We start from the raw sequence: 22204 nt of genomic DNA on the forward strand, positions 1-22204 counted from the left end.
TTTTTCGTTCTTTGTACAACTCCACCCTTCTGCTTCGCAAGTAATCACTTTCCTCGAGAGGAATTATTACTATCGTTATACCGTGCAACACGCGATCCCACGAAAATCATTCCCATACTGCGCATTGTCCGACGTAATTTTCGTTAATGCTCGTGAGCTTCGGCGATCGATTGTAAATTAGTCTGTGCTCTAATTTATGAAATTGTTTAAAAACAATGTGAAGGGGAGGGGGGAAGGAATAATGATAATACGAGATGTGAAAAATGAAAGAACCGAGACCATAGATAGTAAGAAGATATTTTATTTTTAACCAATTTGTTTCCGTTATAATGCCTGAGCAACCGACTATGTTCTTGCAGTTCTAATTATGGAAAATATCCTCGATATATTCTATCTATTTATTTATATCTGTGTATCCTCTTTAGGATTTAGAAAAATTTAATAACGATTCAAATATAAGTCGACAGTTCTAATAAAATCAAAGGAAACAATCAATGCACAGTTAAAAATATATTGTTTAGTTTTATTTTTCTGAAATAATCGCGAAAGGAAGAAAAGATATAAATGAAATTCTTAGTAAATTGGAATACCTGCATAGCCAATGTCCGATGAGACGTGGTTCTAAATCCAGAAAAGCGTGACATTTTGTCTAGTCTTAGAATACCAGGAATTCTTGTCTGGTCCATCGACTGAGTTGAGTCAACTTGCATACGTACGCCACAAATGATAATATTTCTAATTAATTATATTTTCCGAGAGATATTAATAGTACACGCGATATTTTCTGCATGCAAAAAAATGCGTTAAGTAACGTAATGTAATTTCAGATCGCATGCGTATAGAAAAACTGAAAAAAAACTGCTGACAATAAGAAGTGTTTGATTGGCACTATATCAATCAATGTACGCAACGCACAGTAATTTACGCGCGACAAGATTATTAAGAGTAAAAAAGATACTTGATTTAAGATACTTATTCTTTAGAAATGATCTGATCCGTCACTTGTAACGATCTGCCGACATACTGTCTGCTGAAACTTGAATAGCTATCAGCATATTCGCAATAACGAATGTTGTCACGCCATTAACGTATGCATGCTAAAAGCCGCCCCAACACGCATTTCGTTTTTTATCGGATTAACGAACGTTTTATCCGCTGACACGCGACATACAATTTGAGTTATTTTACTCAGGAATATTAAATCATATCACGAATGTAATTGTTCAGTGCTATAAGCCAAGGGCAAGGCCAAGGGCTGATGAAGGAGAAGGAAACAATTAATTATAAAAATAAGTAAAATTAAAAATCCCTTTAATACAATATTACTGTGTCTAATAACTTTTTTTTTTAATGCAGGGTCTTAAATTAATTTAAAACTTTGCTCACGTAAGCTAATTATATAATAGCGAATCTGCGATACAAGGATAAGGCTAGGAAGGATATAATTGTCGCAACTCTGTGATCACGCTTATCTTTATTTTTACATTACTTAAAAATATACCGAAAATAAACTCTCTTAAGACGATTGGTACTTTTGGCACAAGTTCGTCCGCTAAATGGCGACTTTTTATACATGGGAATACATTGTAAATGTCACGATACGAATAAATGTACGAATTACGTATTACAATCCGTCTCTTCGGACACGCGAGACGTGCGTGAAGTATATATCCACTATATTCGTCCGAACGCGACCCGTTTTATTGTTTACAAACATTCCACGGACGTAACTCGTAGGATACAAACGAATGTACAATCTGTTGAAAATCGCGATTCCACGTTCGTCATAGGAATATTACTATACTATAATGATTTATTGACTCTGTACTGAATGATCTGGAGTTCTAGCAAATCTTTGTAAAAGATATTCTCAAAATTCTTATTGGCAACAAATTTTCACTTGACATTTCGTTTGATAATTTTTCTACACTCCAATTTAACGTATCGAAAAATCATATACTATACATCTTAGAAATCTCTAAATATGAAGAATTTGACTTTGAGCGATCGAGAAGAAAATGCAAACCCTGTCGTCCGTTAAGTCAAGCCACGCGTAACTTTTCTCTTGATTCGTGACTAATAAGATATATTTGGATATGTATTTTCTTCGAATTCTAACGAAATGGTCAACTTTGTTTCTCGGTATTAAAGATTACGCAGATTCGCATTATTGTAGGTTGGACATTGTCCCGTTATTTGGTGGTGTGGCGAGCCCAGGTCGTTCGCTGCATTTCGCTCATCAAGTCGTTGCGAGAGGGTAATCGAGCACTCGTTGTGCGAGAAGGGGGCGGACCTGTGGATCGCAAGATAGTCGCCAAACCTCTCGGATTCTGCAAATTATTCTTATTGTCCTGCGTGCCTTGAACTATCGAACTTTGCTTCGTGCTCGTTTTCTTGACCATACTGTCCGTGCGTTTGCCTTGTGGTGGAGGATCCAGAATTATAGGAGGTATTTCGGAAGGATCCAAGCGTTCTTGCTTAACTTTAACGTCGGCCGACGTATGAGCCATGTTTTTATCGTTGGTGCATGGTAAAGGCTTTATGAAAGCGTTGTCTGAATTATCCGTCCCATAGTTTTCGAGCTTGTGAGTCATGATCGGAGACGAGGAGAAACTGTTTGGTTGAGAGACTCGCAAGGACGCAGAATTTGGCGACAGCTGAGCTGAATTCTGAAAAGTTGTGAAGGAGATGCTTTTTGAAAATTAATGAAGCAGGATTTTTAATGTTTTTAGCGTTAATTATAATAATAAATTAATTTGTTAAGTGTTACGTGAGATTTGTTTCTTTCTAGAAATAACATTAAATTAAAAATATATGATGAAAAAATAAAGAAAATTTTATATACTAATTATTCATTATGGATAGTACAAAAACCATTGTGGTTTTTGATAGATTGACTATGTTTACGATTTATTTATGTTTTAAAATTAAAACACTTATATGTAAATTTAGCCTTGTGACAAGGAATACTCACCGTTGGTCCGCTGCACGGAGGTAGAAGTAGACTTGGGCCCATCGCATATGGCGACGGTGTATTATAGGGCGATCTCTGAGGCTGAAACGGGCTTAGGTTGTGCAGCCTTTCCAACAGCTGCGTTTGGAACTGTAGTTGATCTGCGGCGGTGTTATTACTCTGGATTCCCATAGCGCCGAGACCACCGGAATACAGCGATTCAGACGGATATGTACAGTAAGGAAAGGTCGGTGGATCCAGTTCCCATGGTGAACTCTGGCCTCCGGTCCGTTGGCACTATCCGAGAATACGTAGTTTGGGGAACAAGATCTTTGAAGGCCACGATATTCAAGAGATACAAAATTGTCCTTCGTCTTTTCTGTTATATTATACGTTATAGCTATTTTATATAATTATATATATTTGTTCTCATACAGGGATGATTCTTGATTATTTCTTAAGAGGTGAATCTAAAGTTCAGAGAAATATGTCATATCAATGTAGATCATATACAATATATATAGATGACATTTTCTGAGTTATAATTTACCCTTACCAATATAGGTAACTAGTGACCGAGCGATTCCTGTTCGTGAAAGTTTCTTTGAGTCTTTCGGTAATTATAAATTATATATACATTTTATTATTTTCCAAAATAAAGAGTCAATATTTATTCTAGAAAGTTGAAAGTATGTTGATAAATTTTTAGACATTTTTTGAATTATTTTGAAGAGGTGAAAAAAACGAAGAGATTCTAGTGACCCTTGATAGTATGGATGAGGTACCAAATTATACATGGTACGGTAAGGGTTAATTTCAACAAATTTTCATGTTATACAATATACGCATGTTTATTTTTAAAACGTTTTGAGCTCTAGATTCGATTTATGAAGCATTAATATATATAATTAAGGACCATCCTGTATATATATTATAAAATCTTCATTTTTTAAAATCCGAATATTTAAATATATGCAAATTTGAACATAATTCATGTATAACTAACTGTGGATTTAAATTAATATGTGTAGAAAATGCGAATTATCCAACAAAATTTTGTACATTAAAAATCCTTGAATCTGTGCATCTTTGTTCTCTTACCTCTTTCTATTTTCGGATATTTTGTTAGATATTTTGGAACTGAGCCATCTTTTGATGTCTGACTATGATCGTTTACACCGATAGATTTTAGTAATGAGTGATAATATTACCTAGCATTCGTTGGCAGCATGTACTCCAAAATCCCGTGCGAAGACCTGTTAGACAACACCGTCATACTGGTGCTTAATTTGTTATTAGATTAGTCGTATCTTAGTATGAAATTAAGTTTTCGCAATTAGATACCTCGATACAAATGCACGTGTAAGTAATCAAGAGACAAGATATATACGTAACGCACTGCGTTCATCAAATCAAATCACTCGAGCAACGTACAAAACTCATTCGCCCCCCGATTATTTTGACCGATGTTAGTACAGATTTCGATCAGCGATCTTTCTGATTGTCGTTTTGTAATTTTTGCGCCGTGAGGGTCGAAGCGGAAATGCTCGCGCAAAAAATGCAAATAGTCGAGGCTACGGCTGTTTTCGCCGTCGACGTCTTATCGGCACCAAACGAAAACGCCTAAAACATAGTGCGTGCACCGCTAAGTCATCAGGGTGTAAAAGAAACATTACACAATCGGAGGTACGCAAATACACTCGCCGGTATAAAATGTAATGTAGGGGGAGGAGGTGCAAAACCAAAAGTGTGTATAAAACATTTTATTATAAAGTTAAAAAAAAGGAGAAATTGGTACAAAAGGTGTTAACGGTATTAAAACAGAGAAAAAGAGAGAAAAAAAGAAGTACAAGATGCATTCTGTTAAACATTAATCGAGATGCAACGCCGTTTCGGTCAGTCGGTGCTACGATTCCAAACTCCACCGGGGCACTCGTGTCATGGAATTCGGTAGAGCGTTACCTGGCCGAGACCTGATAGGTCGGAAACCGTTGCATTTTGTTGCATGGATGCTGGCGTCGGAATTTGCGATTGCGAGGTGACATGACCACCGGAAACACGTTCCTGTTCTCTCAAGTGGCCGACCAGCGCACTTATATGTTCTAGTAATTCCTTATTCTGCACTAGAAGTTGGTGCGTCCTCGCCTGAAATGAGAAACAATCGTACTCATAATTAAAATAAAATCTCAACTGTCAAAACTTTTCTATATTAAAATAATCGATGGACGTTTTGTCAAGCATTTTCTTTGCATTTTTACGGAGAAAGTACACGGATAATATCAGTCGATAATATAATAAAATATGATAAAAGGCTAGAAAAAGATAATAGCGATAAAAAACCGTATAAATCGTTTTATGTTTGCTAAATGTTCGCTTTGACAAAGAAAGATATTGTGATAAATTAGGTTTCGTACGGTTATAAATCGCTCATAGGCAAGTGTTGAAATATTTATGTGTTCTGGTAATTGATTCACTTATTTATACCTGAGCTTCGACACGCGCTGCCGTTTCCGCCGCCAGCTGATCTTGAAGAAGTCGCGCATGGGCAACAGCAGCTCTAGTTTGTTGACTCTGTTGCTCCAAACGTTCACGCAGAAGCTGTATTTCGTGCTTCAGGGCTGTTAATTCGCCTCCCACCAATAAACCTCCGCACTCGGAGGTCACCGTGCCCTATAAAAAGGAAATAAATAAATCGATACTCGCGTAAATTGTGTACGTTATTATAAATAAATATCACAAGATACCGACAAAAGAAAAAAAAAATGCAAAGACGAGTTCGTGCAAAGGGCGCTATGTGTTAGACATAAAAGAATTACTTAAAAGTATACGAATTGAATTGTTATGAAATTCATAAGAAAGTAAGACAAGCTGTTGCGAAATGGAGCGCAAAAACGTCTTAGAATTTACGAGTTGTACCAGTGACAGAACTTGGAAAGTGGTAAACAATACGTTACCGTAAAGCAAGAGTAAGATAACGAGCTATTTTATTTTAAGGCTTTGACTTCATCGTAGCTGCGTTCCGCAAAGCATCTTTCATTTGCATGATACAGGTTCAGTTAATGACGATTTTATTTTAAAATACCATGCGCCGATTTCATCCTATTTATACATTTCTAATTGTCTCACCGACGGTGACTGTCTGATTGGTGAGGTAGAGGTTGTCGTCGCAGGTCCATCGTGCGATCGAAGCAGACAGGTAACGGACGTTTGCTCTGGTACCGAATCTTCAGTATCCCCCAATAACGATATGTCTGAAATACAAGAGAAGTGACAGGCGTTACAAACGGAAGCGGAGATGAAAAGAAAAGGATTGAAGAGGAATCTTTCTTATTGTTTTTATATAATTTGATCTTGTTAAAATTACTTCTGTCGTAAAATTAAAATAAAATCGAAAGAAATGGAAACACTAAAAATTGGTTATGCTACAGTATCATTGACATTCACCTTTATGTACCGGCGTCGGAGAAGGCTGAGATTGCTCGTTAGGAATTTCGTCTTGGTCCTCGTAAACATCACCGTAATTTTCACCGTGATTCTCCCCGTCTTTCTCTCCCCGATCCTCCGTAGTGTTGTTTATGCTTAACTTATGGCACACTTCGAAAGCTTGCCCGACTGTTCTGACTACCCTCATTGCTTGACTCTAATTAAATCACATTCATCTTATTTTCTCGTCTAATCATCTCGCGTGCAATTTCACGAATACGCAGAACAACATCTGATTATTGTAATAAGAATATTATTTAATAAAAGAACAAGATTTTAGAGCAATAAATAATATTATAAAGATACACATCAGCGAGCTTCCTATGTCGATCGTTTCTCGATAACTCCATTTAATCGTTTAGAAAAATATAATTTTCTTCATATTCAGTCAGAATAGAGATTTTTACCTCGAGTTCATCGAGATCTTCGTTTTCCTCTTCGAAAGGATTTTCGTCGAAGCTGAGGTCGATGCTATTTTGTGCATGTATCAGTCTCGGCCGTGTAGACGGTTTTCGTAGTTTGAAGAAGTTGAAAGTCTCCGGTTTCTCCTTGAATGAAAGCTTTTTGCGTGGCCTAGGTGTTGTTTCAAAGCCTAGAGGACTGCTAGGACCAGGACTCGCTGGTGTTGACGGTTCGGATGAGGCCATTGCCGTGCCTCTTAAAGAATTTTTGAGCATAGCTTACGATTTCTTCTCCGTTTCGAATTTTCACATGTTCGCAGCTGCGGATGCTGTCATCCACCGCGCGATCCTCTTGCAAACTACATTTTTTTTATTTAGATAATTCGTCACTCTATGGCACAAAGGCGAATCGTTTACTCTGCGAGTTTCTTTGAACTTATTTCAGCCTGTCGAGGCCGTAAAGAACGTAAACATGTATAAAACTTTATACACCAAATGATCCGCGGCTAATGTGTATGAGAAATTAAAGGTCAAGGATCTGTCTCCTTTATTTTTAAATCTGATATAAAAATCTAAAGATATATATATATATATATATCATTTTATTTATCCTCTATATATACCATGTTTTATTGTCACATTTTAATCCTTAATGAAATAGAAGTTTGAAATTAAATAGAATTTTATCATTTGTTCGCATTTCTTGAAAGAGATCAAATTCTTATTAATTTATTATTCTGAGATTATTTATGCCTTGATATTCTTCCATAAGATTGTTTATCTCTAAATCAGATATCTATCATTAACATTTCACTCTGCTTAAATTGGTCTTTCAGAGAATTTTCGCGATTCAAAGAACGATAAATTCCAAATATCCAATCTTTCTAATGTTTTCCTACCGGACGTCCTATATGGATATAATTGTGCAAACACAATCTTTTCGTATAAAATAACATGGCTGTCCATCAGGGGCGCGTAAACGTCGATATATGCGAAATGGGCGCGTATTTTACGTGAATTATATTTAAGTAAACATTTGCAAACGTCTAAAATGCATTAACCCTGACACCGACCGTCGAAGTAGAATACCGTAATAGCATTGCATCGACAATTCCTAGTAACTAATCGTAAGTCGTAACCGCTGACGCGAAAATCGCAGAACTTCACGCTCCCGCCGGATTTCCGCATGTTTGCTTTCATTAACAAAAAACGTTTTTCATACGCGTGTCTTCTTCGCGTATTTATTTATTAATTTATTTAACATCCGCGGGTGCAAATCCGCGATGTACCGCGGTTTCGAAGAATCGATGTTGGCGTGCATAATAACTATCTGCACAGACAGTTTTCAATTATAAATAGTCGTCGTGGATTCAATCTGGCAAATTCCCCGCTAAATTGTGTGTAATTTTGAAACTGTTGCCGGTTGCCATCCTGAGAATAGCCGCGTATTGTCTCGAGCTTGTCGATTCTTTTGACACGTCGGATTACGCGATAATCGATTTCAGCTTTAAAAATTCCATTCTAGTCTTGAAATTGAAAAGAAAAAAAATAAAATAAAATCTGTAAACGAAAAATGATATTTGATGTAGATCACCACATATTTTTTATCTATCAAAATACTTGGACTGTTACTAAAATGCATTTATAATATCTTTCTCTATCGCTTTTTCGTATAAAGATAAAAAAAATAATGTTAAAGATTAAAAATGATGTAATTCCTAAATGTAAACTCTACATATCCCGCTTTCGATTCTTTTATCTATCTGAAAACGATCCCAAGTAGCAAACTGTAATCATTTTGACGTCGATAATTAGTTATTTTGAATTATTAACGTCATGTAATCCATTTAAGATGTAATGGCGTTATTCTTTTACCAATTAATGACGTCATTTATTTATGACGTATTTACAACGTTATACTTATTGACGTCGGAAAAATGACTAATCGATGACGTATTGGTAACGTGATCAATTAATAACCTCATTTATTTACGCCGTTAATAATACGAAAATAATGACGTATTTTCGGTGTTGCTTAATATGACGTTATGTGACTGTGACAAGTCCACGTCACTGTTACGATGATAGGACGTCAGATTCGTAAAGAATGACCAATTAATCACGTCAAATAAACGATATCTTGGTACTTGGGATGGATGCCATAGAAAACCAATAATCAGTAATAAGCGGATCATCTTTACAGAAATCCAATTTAATACTAGTCAATTTAACGCTGAAACATAGTGATTAATTACTTATTAAGTATTGAGTATTAAAAGCACTTGTTCAGTACTTGATAATTAATTAATCATTACCTTTCAGTATTAAATTTCTGTAAGGGCAGTGTATGTATATAATTTGAGAGATCATCACGAGACATATTGTTGATCAACCGTTTTAAGGAAAAACTAACACCGGCTATTCTTCGTACCATTCTGTGGGAACAAACTCGCTTATAATGTACAAAGAATAAGAAAAAAACAAATTATAATAAAAAGTGGAAGAAAAACGCAGTCACAAATCCTACAGTGAAAACTACAATATTAATTTTAAATTAACAATTTCGTATAATGATTTAAATTATATGTTTTTTTAAATATGAGTGAATTCATAATCGATCAGTAATGTTCGAGCAACGAAACAAAAGGCACATCTGCAGACAATAATTTGTTCAGTAGAAGTGCACGTTACATATCAAATTGTTTTCCTGTAAGGCTGCAAACGCACGCGTACACACCGAGAAGTTACAGCCTCTTCTTAACCGGGGAAGGTATGAAAATAAACTCGTAAATTCGCGTCATTACGGGTTATCGTGTACCTCAACACGCATCTCACTGTTCGATCGTCAAAATCACTGTACGCGCTCACCTCGTCGAGCACGTCTTATTATACGTCGCCGCGCGCAAATCTCTTACCGTGCGCTGTCATGTTACGCGTAATAACGCGGGCGATCGTATAGCGCGTGTCTCGTAATCAAACAATCCTATTTCCACTCGCTGGCCATTCCACGCGTCTCTTAACTCGCTCCCGATCGTTCAATCACCAACAAGACGCGATGTTTAATCTCGCCGCTTGCACACATTTCCACTGCGAGACCCATCAGCGGGAGGCGCGTCGTTGCACCGAATTCGTTTCGTGTGTCGGATATATGGGGTAACGAGACGGGGAGATGGAGGGAAAGAAAAGGAAAAGGGAGGAAAAGAGGGAAACGCGGTCGCTCCGCGATTTGTGTATAAGTCCTCGCGAACGGGAACGCGAGAGCCGAAGTTAACCGTGCGGCTTCCTACCGTTTCTTGGCCGGCGCGGCGGCATGCAGAGGCGTGCAAGCATCACGTCGCCCGCGTCGGGACTACACACGCTCTCTTCGCTGGATTTTTCCTCCGGTTTATTTATAAGCGCATTAATATTCTCGCTTTCGGCCCGCTCAATGGCACCTCCCTTTCTCTCTCTCTCTGTCCATCCAAACTCGATCCTCGGTTATGCCGCGTCCATCTTAAACAATTGATCGGTTTCGTATTTTATTATGAGACGTTCCTGTTTCGCGCTCTTTCTTTTATCTTCTATTCTCGAACATGGCGAAGCGATGAAGAGTAAACGCGGGGAAGCTATCTCGTTGATTTACTGATCGCTGTTCTCTTAACTGGAATAGTAAATGGAGTGAATAGCGGAGAGTAAATAGCCGGGAGAACTTACTTGAGAATTCTAGATTTAAATCGGTCATTTCTAATATACGAACCGCGGCTGTGGGCGATTTGCTAGCTATGCCATGTAGAATCGAGATATAGACAAGCGATTATTCTCGGATTAACTGCATTGTACAAGTTGCTCAAGCAATTGCGCGTACTACACTTTCCATTACGTGATCATCTTAAAATCCAGTATTATGAATTCAATTTTTTTTAAGACTAAATATCGGTTGTGAAAATATTCATCTATTACTTATTTTAATTCAGTCATGCAAATTTTATCTCTTCTTTTTTTGACACTACAGATATTTATCTTTTGGAGCTAACGTGGGTCCCGATTATATTGTTTGTTATCTGCAAATTTGAATTATTGTTACTAAAATAAATTTAATATTCATTCTTTTTTATACGAATTATGTAATTTTGGTTTCTTGAAATTAATTAATATCTTTTGATCAACATATATTAAATGGATCTCACAGACTCAGTGTTAGTAAATTTGTAACAGTGTTACAAATTTCGATGTTAGCTCCGGAAGATTACTTAAGCATCGTGACGATTTTTATCAGTTATTATTAGTTTTTGTATAATCGATCTAATTTTCCGTACATACGATTTACAGTACTTTTTTTCTTTCCCAAAAAAACATAAATAACTTCTCCAACTTACGCGTTCCGTCTATTCTCTTAATTACGCCTGTCCGCTTCTCTCTACCACAGGGAGATTGATGGAAATTGACTAGACTGAAGAAGCGTAAGTGGCTCGATGGCTTTGTACTTCTGTTTCTGTGTCCAAAAGTAAATCGTGAGTCCAGAGTATGGGGCGTACGGAACGAGGAGAACGCGGAAAGCGACGCTCGCGAAATTCGCACGACGTATGCTATTCTACAGCGTATGCCCACCCCGACGGCGCGGCACGTCATTTAACGGTCGACCGTTCGAGAACTCCTATATCCCCCGGTTGATAAATTATATATCGTCGCGTGTCAAGCCTTCTCCTGTGACAATTCGCAATTATCTTACGTAGCTCCCGAAGTGTACGCCCCACGTATCGACCAAGTGAGTGTAACAAACTCGTCTGGAAATCCTTCGAGTTCATAAACGTAGTACATAAAATTGTTGCATTACATTCTCAAACAAATTCACGAACAGTTGAAGTTCATGGCGCACGAAGTTCAAAGTGGAAATGCGCCATTTGCGCGGACGGCAATAAACGAAAGACTTCAAGAGGAAACGGCCCAAAGAGGAAACAGTTCCAAAAGTAAATGACTTTATACATAAACCTGAGTTCCTATCTCGTGGAAAAGATAAGGTGAAAAGAATGAAAGTCCATTAGCAGGGTAAGCGCATAGTCGTCGCTGAGAGTTTTCATAAAGTTGAAGTAAACGATAGCAAATAGAGCGACTAGCAGCGGGAAAACGAGATAAAGCTTTTTCAGAACTTTTGCCCGATATCGCAAGTTCAAACCTTCGGCCAAGGCGGATATTTCTGCGGCATTCTAGATATATCGTCGCCAGTTATTTCTGGATTCACCTAGATTTTCAAAGCGACCGGAATCCCCAAATAATTCAACAAAGGAGAAGCACGAAAATGTCTACGTTCACCGATATCTATTGGGCATACGAGAAGTGCCAAGGATGTGCGTGTGTATATGAGAAGCAACGGGTACGTTAAAAAATCTCTCCATTTCCTTTCGTTTTGTTACCATTTTTCTTTTTCATTTTTTTCTTTACTTGTCATTATTTTATATTCATATAGAGTTTGCCCTAGAATATTAATAAATGCCTTTACTCTCTAAATTTGTTACAGTGAAATTTCACTTTAAAGGGTGAAAATTGACCCAGTCTTGAAAAAGAGTGGCTAAATTTTCAATCTTTAAGAGTATAAGACTGCACTCTTTAGTGACAATTTATTCTAAAAATTTTACAGAATATCTATACCTATCATTCTATTAATATATAGTACTTATCATTCTATCAATATACCTATCTTTCTATCAAAATAAAAATCCGTGGTGTAAAAATCTTTTCGAATAACTTTTTGTGCTCGGAAATCGCCAACGATTCTTGGAAATGCGAAACAAAGGCCGGTACTCATAGACCGTTCTTATTTGAAGATCATCTTAAGTAATGTCTTAAGATGCTAATATGGCTCTCTGATTGGTTCGTGACATCTTAAGACTGTACCTAAGACGATCTTAAATATAAGAAATGAATACGACTATGAATACCGGGCAAAGAATATCGGATACTCTGAAAATTCTGTCGCAAATAGACTTTCTTCTTGCTCCACCTGGGGAACGTTTCTCCTGCGAATTTCCGGATCTGAGGAGTCGTCGGACACCGGTCGCCAGCCTGCTGGTATCGCGGAAGATCGTGCCGGCCTATACCCCCCCCCTCCCCCCGAACTATTTTAATAACTCGGTGCCAAACGGCACTGAGCCGCCACTGCAAATACGCGACAAAACGACACGTCCCTCCGTCACCGCGGTCTCGTGGTCCCATTACGCGTACGCGTTTCCTCCCCGTCGCAGTCTTACCGGGCCATCCCTCCATCCACGGCACCCACGCAAAAAGGCGAAAATACACTCTCACTTCGACGGGGATGCAACGTGAACGTTCCCACCTTTCGTCTCCGCGACGGGGAAATGATCGGCGAGGAGGAGACGGCGGGATGCCGTCGAGGAGCCGCCCGAATTTATTTATAGGTTTACAATAACGTAAGTTGATGAAGCGCCAGGCGACGAGCTACGTGAATTGTCGCGACGCGTATGTATGTATGTATGTATGTACATACGAGCCACGCACGTGCGCGACGTGTAAATCTTACGCCAATTGTATAGCGAAATGGATCCGCAGAAATAGAAAAAAAAATCGATGAGGATTGTCTAACCGAGTTTCGCATGATTATACCGAATTTCGCTTGATTACACGCCAATTTGTTATCCTTACTTTTTTAACGTAGCTGTAGCGAGATATAAAAGAATAAATCCTAAAAAGTAACACGTAATTTCGTATTGCAGGACTACGTTCTGTGTAATTCTTTCCTAACGTAGTTCGATATCATGTCCGACATAGGAAGCTCAATGATATGTATACTGAAGATTAATTAAATTACTATCGGAGATAAAATTGACACTCACCTTTTTGCTAGATTTGAAGACGTTACATTTAAAAGTATTACTGCTCCCGTCACGGGCAATGTAACTAAATATTTTTAAATCGTGGCTGTCGTGCGAAACGTAAAATATCCTAAAGAAAAAAAAAGTACATTCAGTATTTATTTTACTCAAAAATTATCCAAGTCATCTAAATTGTGCATTATTTTCTGGATTTTTCACGTAATATATTTTTACAATAATGAGTTCATTATTTTTAAGCGATATTTTTCATCGTATTCATTTACTAATATTTCCATATTTTGTACGAGTATCATATAAATTGCTGAAAGATTTAATAAATCAAATCGGTAAAGAAAAGTACCAGTTACGATAATCAGGCGATCTCACCTGTAAATTGGATGATGCATCAGATATATTTTATTCTCGTCCATCCATTGCTGCTGTTTCTTCTGTAAAAAGATCACGAATAGCGAGTCATTACTTAAAAAATATTATTAGCTGATATATTTTTTTTTTTGGCTGTTACCGCTATCGGTTACGGCATGTAAAGCATCAAAAATATATGAGGCGCCCATGTGTATCAGTGCGAAGACAAAGTGGCGCTTGTCCAAAATCATTTCTCGTTATAAATCTCAACTGTTACGAAATGCACGTCATCGAGTGTACGTGATTTTCCCCTCTTGTCTTGCCGCCCCTCCAAGTATTCGCGAATGACGTCCTTATTTTATGCGGACGTCGTGGAAATCTTTCGATGTCGCCAAGAGGAATTTTCGCGTACAAGAATTGTGCTGATGTAGCAAGCAAACGACGAAATCGCGTGTAGAAAATATATTTATCAACGTAACTCCGCAGAAAATAGAAATTAGTTAAATTAGAAACAGATTTTACGAGATCGCAGTAGATTGCAGTAAGAATATAGTAGAGAAATGTCATTTTTAGCACAAACACCGGGGATTGAGTTTTTGAGAATTCTTATCGAATATCGATTACTCAATCCTTCGAAGCTGCGAATTTTGAACTATTTAATTATAAATCTCTTTGTCATAAATGTCAAACAAATTCAATTTTCTTTATAATATATTTGCAGAATGATTCTTATAAATAAATAAATTTAATTAATTAATTAAAATATAATATTCATTTTTTTAATGTCATTTTAATTCCTTTAAATTAATTAATGCCTTTTAATTAATTTATATTAAATGGATCTCACAGAGATCTCCCCAGTCTATGTTACAAATTTTAACGTCAACTTCGGAGAGTTAAATCATTCAAATCCGCGCCAGTGTGTGTAATATATTCCTTTTCTCTTCATTTCTTCTTGAAATTATGTAATATACTATTGAGTCTAGCAGACTCATCTCATTCGCTTGTATATGTACGGGAATTAGCTTATCCGGTTTAGGGGTTAACGAGATGATTTGAGATTAGTGAGACAACGCGTTCAATCGTATGCATACGAACGAGTAGCAACATAGTATTCAACAATGATTACCTTCTTTTTCCGTAGGGTCACTTTCAGCCCATCCACCGAGACCTCCAGCGTCACTTTCTTTTTCTTGATCCCTTTGGCCTTAAATTCGTACTGTGAATCAAACGAATTACATGAAACGATCCGCGGTTACGAAGCCAAAACTGTTTCTCTCTAACTGGGTTAATTAGCTATTACGCGTACTCACGCGGATTCTTCGCATCGCCGCCACGATCTCCACTCGGCTAGTCGGTCGCGGAACCTCCATAGAGCCGATGAACTGAAAAGGAAGAAACATAGCGGTTCGCTGAGATAACAATTGGCTAACAATTCACTGGAAGGATAGGGTAAACAGTACGGCTCGTCTTTCTCTTTAGGAAAACTGCATTTATTTATTATGTATGACAGGTCGCGAAAGGTTCAATGTAGTCATCCCGCGCGGTCATTGATCCATAGTTCTCATTTCAAAAAATTAAAATTAATTCTCTCAATACTCGAAGAGTGATCTATACAACTGGCATAATAAAATCTCTCTCGAGATATCTCCCCCATCAAATATCAAACTAAAGGAAACGATCTTAAAAAAATTGAAAAAAAATAAAGAACAAGTTGAATCGAGAAGATTAAAATTAATCTATATTGGTAGAAACGGGCATTAATCAACGCGTTAATTTTCCGGTAATTGTTTTGAAAGTAGAATAAATGTTAGAAATTTTGCAATGAGATCTCGATGACATACGGAACGTCCCGCTCGTATTTGTAGTAAACAAAATACATTATACGTAGTTATGCTACCATAATCATACAGCGGGAGGAGCACTACGGTCCGACGATCTGTATTTAGAATTCCCCCATTGAAAGCGATGGCCTTAGCCACGTGTTCGGGTGATTCGATGCACACGTGGTGTTCTCCCACGAACACGCTTGCGACAGGAAGAGGACGGTCTCTTTGTAAATTTGCGATCGATAGCCGTCGGCGTCTTGCGATAACCGAGAAGGAATTGAAGAGAAGCTACTCGCGTAGCTAAAAAATCTCGCTTTGACTTCGCGTGTTCCTCATCAGGAAAACCACTTGAAATCGATCCACGACATATTTCGCTGAATTGAAATAAATTTAGTTATCGGACTTATTTCCTGCATTACAATTCTGTAATAAATACGTGTGTTACTTCATACGTAGATGCAATATTAATAGCAAAGTTTCTCTCTCTTTCTGCGGAGTATATCGATTTGTATTTATAGCCCCACTAAGCGCTAAAATCTGATTCTTGAACAGCATTGTGCGCACGATTCTCATATAAGACAAATTGCAGACTCCGGCGCTGAGTTTTAACACTAAATATAAATTTAACACAAAAATATGATCGGTGGTCTATTAATTTACTTAGCATTTCAGAATCAGTTTTTTTTGTGATAAATCTCTATGGATTAGACAAAATCATTTTTTTTTTAATATTAATAATGAGATTATTTTCTTATTTTGTGCCATATTGGAAAGAAACGCTTGAGGGAAAAAATGGAAGGAAAATTCTCCTCGATCGAGACATAAAATTCGTCTGAAGATTCAGTTCACAGGTCGCTCTTTCTCGAAATCATTTTCGCGATACTTTTACCGGGTTGGCAAATAAACGAAGCGTCGTTCAGAGTTCTATGAACCGAGAAAGTTTAAGAAACGTTAGTTCGGAACTCGCTTTAAAGACGTCTTCCGATACGCGATTCGAGCTTCTACGTAAGCGCGAACGTCAACGACGTGACATAAATCATAAGTCGAAAATGCTGAAACGGTTTTCACACAGCGCGGCGTGCGGGATTTACGAGCGCGGGGGTGCACACAAAAGCTTTAACCTTTCTCAGGAGAAGTGCCACCGAAATAAACACGTGCACGATACGATGACGTCACGGAGAATGCGAGAGCGGCGAACGGCGTCGTCGTCCAGAAATAAGCCACCTGGTATCGCGACTGTCGTCGCAATTATTGCACCATCAACGACGACAACGACAACGACGACCACGACCACGACCAAGATGACGACGACGATCACGTAAAAATATTATTCCCGAGCACAATCGGCGAGTTTCCGAGAATCGATTTCGAGAGACCGGGAAACCCAAGGATATATTGTCTTTCTTGGCGTTACGTTACTCGTTCCCCGTCATCAGGGACTGCAGTTTGTGTCCGCCTCGCGATTCAGTACCGTTGCAAAAGGATCGCTCCGAGGTCTTTACTGCCCATTGTGAGAAATAATACTATAGAAACGATAAGAAAATAAGATACCAACCGCACACATTTCCTTCTCTGTTTCCTCACTTTTTCAAATTCGCTTATAAAGAATTCGATTGGATAAACTAGTACATATTAACCCTTAGAACACATACATGTGTGTAAGTCTTTCAATCCGAAATTTCGCTTGCTTCAAAGAAAAGAAAAGGGAGAGTTTTATTTATTATATAATTTAACAATATGCTAAAGAGATTCAGGAATATACATAGTAATACCAAATTTTTGTGGCATTACAACCTATGTAGGTATATTCCTAAATGTCAGAGCTTTAAAATAAAAAAAAAAGAATCTATAAATATTGATCTGAACCGAAATTACGGCTTACAGTGGATTTTCCAGATCACTGGTGTGTTTTCAGACTTTTTCGGAAGGTGTTCTAGGGTTAAAATTGTTGTACACTGATTTAATCTGTAAAAGTAAAATACAAACATTTCGGATTATAAACAGACTTAACAGCACAATAAAATGCATTGAGAATTTTATGATTTAATAATTCGTTTTTTATATTTGCATTAAATATTTGTACATGAAAATCTGTGTACAACGATATTTAATATACATCAACGCGTACTGAGTGCATCCAATCGAATTCGCTATTAGAAACACTTAACGCAGCCACGCTTCATTTCGCAATATTGCGCGAAGGTGTCCCCACGTCCGCAAATTTGTCCTTTCTCGCATCATTATGTCGATAATATTACAAATATCTTACTGAAACGGGACTAAGAAGGTGTGAAAATTCTTTTTTAGCGCAACCATGTCAAAGCAGATGCTTTCGTTCCCATCGCACGGCGGTCAGAGGAACGAAGCGTGGTTTATAGTCGACATACATTTTCCTCTGACGTGAGACGCTATCGACCGTTAGTGTTGCTATTTTCTGAAAGTGTACACTTGCTTGGCGCGAAACGCACGATGGAATTTTTGTAATTAAAAATCCGCGTCACACTTGATTATTATCGGAGCAATTTGAGTATTATTATTCAGTAGGAAGATCAATATTTTTCTTGAGCACAGCTGTTTGAATTTTACATGAGCAAGAGATCGTTCGACAGTCTAAAAATGTTTTACGGTTTCTTTTCAGCTTAATGTTTTTTAAATATTTTTTATGTCTTTATCGAGAACTCTCGGTATTTTCGGGGTAGAGGGTATTTCGCGAACGAGATTGGAAATATAGAAACATGAAAGATGCAAGGTGTACTTCAGGTTGGCAAGAGCGCCGAGACAAACTCGCCGAGAATTGAGAAAAACGAATAGAAGCCGGAGGTTGCCCGTATGGACCGAAGTGGATAAGAAATCACCCCAGATTACCTTGGCGTGGAACACGATTCCGCGGTGGAACGCCTCCTCGCTGTGCAGTGGTATTCGCGTGTCGTACTCGTCATTATGTACGAGGTTGTATTGCTTCTTAGAGGGCATGCTGAGCCCAGCTGCATTCGACTACGCTCGTCCAGCCTGGCTGCAATTATAATAAACGATCCATTAGTATTCTCATGGATAAATGTTCTTGGACGCTCATTTCTACACAAATAAAGCAATTGTCGAATTTCAAAGACATTTCATACTTCAAAGCTGCATCAAACGCAAGTACCGGATAGCAGAATTAAACGCGGGACGTCTCGATCATCTTTCACATTTTGCATGATCTTTCGCAGCGTTATACTGATTGTCAAAATCATCGCCTTTAATCTCAAGAAGCGATTCCCATAAGAATAAGTAAAACAAATTAACTGAGGTTAATTTATTTAATTTTTTCCTTCCTTTTAGTTCTGTTCTTAGGAGAAACGAATTATCATTTAAATTCTTAATTTTAATTAACAGAATCCTGTACCCTCTCCTCTTTGTTCTAAAAGTTGAGAATTTGAATCGACAATTAGGGTATGCTTATAGGTTTAGATTAACGTTTTCTCTTTAAACATCGCGGAATACTTCTGAGAAATCACTAATTTTATTTTTTACCGAGAGCAATTCTAAGTCGGCAATGAAAATAAGTAAGCCGGCGCAATGAGCGTACGATACATGCGTGTTACTAAACCGCGTTCGTGACTGCGCAGCATATAGTCATTTTCGATACACTTAAAAGGTACACGATAACTTGTAAGCGCTGATTTCCTATCGTAAGCGCATGGTTGCTGTTTCATTCACGGAACACCGCGGGTATGTTTACCGTAGACGTGCAATTTACGATATAACAATCCAATTTACGCGATTTGATGGTAGTGGTGTTAGCCAATGCCGAAATCGAAAATTTTGTGAATTCTTTAAAAAGTATTTATATATCTACATTCACAACAAAGCACATTTCCGTTTAAAAAAGGTTCTACATAGATAATTAAAAATAATACTTACATAAAATGTACTTTTGAGCGTAACATGCGTTTATTTATACAAAACTGACAAGTAAAAAACTAAACGTTTACACGCGCGCGATCACCGGATAAGAGTTATCATTTGGATAAGAATTACGCGATAATATCTCAAACATAAAATTATTTCTCGCTTCATTAAAATACATATATATTCCTCGACACTTTATCCGTACAACAACGAATATCCTTGGCAAACCTTTCTTTTTTTCAGGGGAAATTCTTTTCAAGCACGCAAGCTGAGAGTAACGCACTGAAAAGAGTTACTAATGGTTACCAAATGTTGAGTGAAATAATTTCAATTAAATGTTTGATTAATATAACTAAAAATCATTTTACATTTCTAAATATTTACACTGAAAAAAGATGACTAAATCTTAATGCATATTTTTTTAAATAGTACTAACAATAAGTAAACATTTAATTATAGTAAACATTTATTCGATGAAAAAAATGATGGTTAAATCAAATTAATGGTTTTTATCAAATAAATACTGTTTACATTTAATAAATATTTACTTAGAACTATTCACAAACAAATATTAAAATTTAGTATTTTTCCAGTATAGTAATGATTAACAACCGATTGATTATATTATTATGTTTGATAATACTTACTACATATATTTAGAAAAATAAAATTATTTTTAGTTATACCAATCGAATAATTGATTGAAAGTATTTCATTCATATTTCGTAGCTATTATTATATAGGCTCTTTTTTTGCAAGCCGCGTTTCAGAAATTCAGAGTACACTTCGCGATACCGCAGAGAAGACGCGCCGCCGTTTCCGCTGCGAGATGCCAGCCGCGAGATGCATCACCGAAGATGCCTCTTTGTGCACGCGCACCTGAGCCAAGCGGCGTTCACACCGACGTAGCGCGGTGCGTGCAGACAAAGAAAATATACATTCGCACTTGCGGACACGGTTAATCGGAGAACTGCGAGAAATACGCAGTAACGCACGTGCGACGCATACGTGCGAAGAAGCTGTCAAGATCATCTGTTTACAACGCGCGAGCTCGACGACACGTTGCGCTGCAATCCGTGATCTTAGATACCGGAGTCGTATAAGCGTCTCGATCGATGCAGTAAAAAAGGGATTCCGCTTGATGCTTTCGGTTGCAAAATCATTACATAAGTTATTGAAAAGAGCCACCATACGCGATGCTTCTGTCGGGAAGAGAATTCTAAACGCGTCTCCGCGTAATGATGTCGATGGGGGATGGAAAGCTGATTTCCGCGCAATTATTAGGTTTATTCGCGTTGCTTGAAATCTCAAAAAATTTTTGTATTCAAAACGAGATAAATATATACTCGGACGTAAAAAAAAAGAGAAAGTGTAAAATGCTGAGAAAATGCAAAAAAATTACCTGGCGAGCAACATGAATAAATCTTATATGATCCATGCTTTTTAAGCAATTCAGCGTTTGTGCAAAAAATCATCGAGATAATTATTATCAGTATGGTGTCCAAGGAACACAAAAAATCAACAAAAAATCAAAATGATTTTGTTTCGATTCTTAACGCAAAATTTTGTAACAAAAAAACATTTCGATTTTCATGACGTCACATTAAAGTCATTTTGACTTTCTCTTGACTTGAGGTGTTCCTTGGGTGGAATCCCGACAGATTCCACTGAATTTACATTGAGGATTAATATAATTTTACAATTACCACCATAGTATCGATTACTCGATACGCTATGCGTGTCGAACGATGAATGAATTACTAAGTGTATTATTGATAAATAAAATCTTAATTGTGTCTAAAATCAGAAGATTTTACTGCAAACACCACGTGCTTGCCCCGCGAGATACAGCGGGTTCGACGAACCGAAAAGACTTCGTTCTCCATTTGAAGACGAGTTCTCTCGGTACCAACGACTACTCATTCGATCACTGGAGGTCAGATGAAGAAGAAAAAAACAGAAAAAGAAAAGAGGGATGATGAGATCTGTTCTCTTTAGCTGAACTTGATTTATTTTTTCCTCTCAGAGAAAAAAAAAGAGAACGATGAACGATGCAAGTTGAGCTAAAAAGAATAGGTCTGTTGTCGAAATCTTTCTGGCGGGTCTTACCTAAAAGCTGATTGGACGATCGGCCGGCGTTGGTTCCGTTCATTAACCGTAGTAATGCGACTCCTCGGCGAGGAACGGTCGGATGACGGTCCCCGCGCGAAAATCGATTTCACGTGTGAACGCAGCCTTACGGCGGCGGGGTAGGCCGGTCAGGCGAGAGGGGTACGCTCGCGTTCGCGCACGCATTCGGGTTCCGCTGTAATAAAGGCGGCGAGGAACCACCGACGACGAGCCATAACCACGGGCTACCACACACACGTACACACGAGTCTCGCCTCGGTCGCTCGCCCGCTCGGCAGGTAGAGGCCAGTCCTCTCGCTCTTGCTCCCTCTTTCCTTTCCCTCTCTCCCTCCCTCCCTCCCTCCC

The 22204-nt window shown here is 37.9% G+C and overlaps 2 protein-coding genes across 7 annotated transcripts in view; one reads left to right on the top strand and one right to left on the bottom strand.

Annotated features, from left to right (window-relative positions):
* Nucleotides 1-1335: 1335 nt before the first annotated feature.
* LOC108768533 (carboxyl-terminal PDZ ligand of neuronal nitric oxide synthase protein) lies at nucleotides 1336-22192 on the bottom strand. Of its 5 annotated transcripts, XM_018518988.1 has the most exons (12): nucleotides 21839-22192; nucleotides 18704-18851; nucleotides 15323-15394; nucleotides 15139-15228; nucleotides 14031-14092; nucleotides 13665-13773; nucleotides 6398-6593; nucleotides 6080-6204; nucleotides 5438-5623; nucleotides 4916-5098; nucleotides 2975-3250; nucleotides 1336-2669 (listed from the first exon to the last, which is right to left on the bottom strand). In XM_018518988.1, exons 2-12 carry the CDS (start codon nucleotides 18809-18811, stop codon nucleotides 2193-2195), a joined length of 1884 nt encoding a protein of 627 aa, XP_018374490.1. In that variant the 5' UTR covers nucleotides 18812-18851; nucleotides 21839-22192; the 3' UTR covers nucleotides 1336-2192. The 5 variants fall into 5 exon arrangements, with proteins under 5 accessions (XP_018374490.1, XP_018374493.1, XP_018374494.1 ...); XM_018518991.1 differs by lacking the exons at nucleotides 13665-13773; nucleotides 14031-14092; nucleotides 15139-15228; ... (1 more) ...; nucleotides 18704-18851; nucleotides 21839-22192 and adding exons at nucleotides 6844-7093; nucleotides 7882-7883; nucleotides 9642-9652; XM_018518992.1 differs by lacking the exons at nucleotides 13665-13773; nucleotides 14031-14092; nucleotides 15139-15228; ... (1 more) ...; nucleotides 18704-18851; nucleotides 21839-22192 and adding exons at nucleotides 6844-7093; nucleotides 11193-11273.
* The window catches only part of LOC108768535 (uncharacterized), a 14448-nt gene continuing 3622 nt past the window's right edge, over nucleotides 11379-22204 (top strand). The window contains exons 1-2 of one of the 2 annotated variants that reach the window (XM_018518996.1): nucleotides 11379-11862; nucleotides 11961-12187. In XM_018518996.1, coding sequence (XP_018374498.1) covers nucleotides 12113-12187 — 75 coding nt within the window. In that variant the 5' untranslated portion in view covers nucleotides 11379-11862; nucleotides 11961-12112. Of the gene's footprint in view, nucleotides 12188-22204 lie in introns of both variants that reach the window. The other variant, XM_018518994.1, reaches the window with a different exon arrangement.

Source organism: Trachymyrmex cornetzi, unplaced genomic scaffold (assembly GCF_001594075.2).
Source record: "Trachymyrmex cornetzi isolate Tcor2-1 unplaced genomic scaffold, Tcor1.1 scaffold803, whole genome shotgun sequence".
Classification (NCBI taxonomy): Eukaryota; Metazoa; Arthropoda; class Insecta; order Hymenoptera; family Formicidae; genus Trachymyrmex; species Trachymyrmex cornetzi.

Bases quoted from the DNA above. Each gene is read 5' to 3' on its own strand.
- LOC108768533 (XM_018518988.1), bottom strand. From the start codon at position 18,811: ATGCCCTCTAAGAAGCAATACAACCTCGTACATAATGACGAGTACGAC. The intron at 14,093-15,138 runs GTAATCATTGTT...ATCTTTTTACAG, and splicing joins TGACCCTACGGAAAAAGAAG to AAGAAACAGCAGCAATGGAT. The intron at 2,670-2,974 runs GTGAGTATTCCT...ACAACTTTTCAG, and splicing joins CTCCGTGCAGCGGACCAACG to AATTCAGCTCAGCTGTCGCC.